The sequence below is a fragment of the Alexandromys fortis genome, unplaced genomic scaffold (genome assembly GCF_014885135.2).
Source record: "Alexandromys fortis isolate MF-2015 unplaced genomic scaffold, M_Fortis_MF-2015_v1.1 scaffold_31, whole genome shotgun sequence".
In the NCBI taxonomy this organism is placed as follows: Eukaryota; Metazoa; Chordata; class Mammalia; order Rodentia; family Cricetidae; genus Alexandromys; species Alexandromys fortis.
The window spans coordinates 11,863,915-11,865,027 of record NW_026067974.1 but is presented as its reverse complement, the minus strand read 5'-3'; the positions used below and the strand labels follow the sequence as shown (position 1 = coordinate 11,865,027).

Genomic DNA, 1,113 nt, shown 5'->3' with positions numbered 1-1,113 from the left:
TAGATGCTGTTTATGTCTCCTGCTGGAAAGGGATTTTAATAACAGTGGGTGCTCAATAGAAAGAGAAAGAGAGAGGAACTTCATTATTTTGCACAATAAAAAGTCTTGGAGCATATGAATCTACTATCAAATGATTTATCAAAGTGCAGTGATGACAGACAATATGAAAAGAATAACAGTCCATAATTTATTGTTTTCATACATTTTTGATAATTTTATTTAAAGTGTCTTTCTCTGCAGACAGAGAGAAAAGGAGAGTGAGCGTGAGTGGACTTGCATTCCATCAAGGTGTTTGATAGGTTTCTGAAGTGGTTATAGCCTCAGAGGATGATGGGAGCTTCTGCCCACATGGAGAGACTGGTGTGACACAAGGACAGTTGTTTGGGCATTGTTCAGTTGGAAAGTTGATAAGCAGTAGGCCGGGCAGCAGCTGGACTCACAGCAGCAGGACTTGAGGGCCCAGGTGGTCTCATGCATTGGTTTACATCAGGTGGTCTAGCAGCAGGTGATTTCACAGCAGCAGGGCTGACAGCAGCAGATTTCACAACAGCTGGGTTGGCAGCAGGGTGTGCAGCAACAGGTGTTCACACAGGTTGGTTTACAGCAGATGGTCTTGCAGCAGGTGGTTTCACAGCATCTGGGCTGGCAGCAGGGTGGACAGCAGCAGCTGATCACACAGGTTGGCTTACAACAGGTGGTCTTGCAGCATGTTGTTTTACAACAGCTTGGCTTGCAACAGAATGTACCACAGGTTGGCTTACAGCAGGTGGTCTTGCAGCAGGTGGTTTTACAGCAGCTGGGCTGGCAGCAGGGCTGGCAGCAGCTGGTCACACATGCTGGCTTACAGCAGATGGTCTTGCAACAGGTGGTTTTGCAGCAGGTGGGTGTGCAGCAACAACTGGTTACACGGGTTGGCTCACAGCAGGTTGTCTTGCAGCAGGTGGGTGTGCAGCAACAACTGGTTACACAGGTTGGCTTACAGCAGGTTGTCTCGCAGGAGGTGGTTTTACAGCAGCTGGGTGTGCAACAGCAGCTGGTCACACAAGTTGGTTTACAGCAGGTGGTCCTGCAGCAGGAAGGCTGGCAGCAAGAGGAACAGCAGGATTTGGACAT

The 1,113-nt window shown here is 48.7% G+C and overlaps 1 protein-coding gene across 1 annotated transcript; it reads right to left on the bottom strand.

Moving 5' to 3' along the window:
- Positions 1-495: 495 nt before the first annotated feature.
- On the bottom strand, positions 496-1,113 carry LOC126510333 (keratin-associated protein 9-1-like). Its single transcript, XM_050156866.1, has 2 exons — positions 1,042-1,113; positions 496-990 (listed from the first exon to the last, which is right to left on the bottom strand). Exons 1-2 carry the CDS (start codon positions 1,111-1,113, stop codon positions 496-498), a joined length of 567 nt encoding a protein of 188 aa, XP_050012823.1.

Bases quoted from the DNA above. Each gene is read 5' to 3' on its own strand.
- LOC126510333 (XM_050156866.1), bottom strand. From the start codon at position 1,113: ATGTCCAAATCCTGCTGTTCCTCTTGCTGCCAGCCTTCCTGCTGCAGG. The intron at 991-1,041 runs GTGACCAGCTGC...ACCTCCTGCGAG, and splicing joins CCTGCTGTAAACCAACTTGT to ACAACCTGCTGTAAGCCAAC.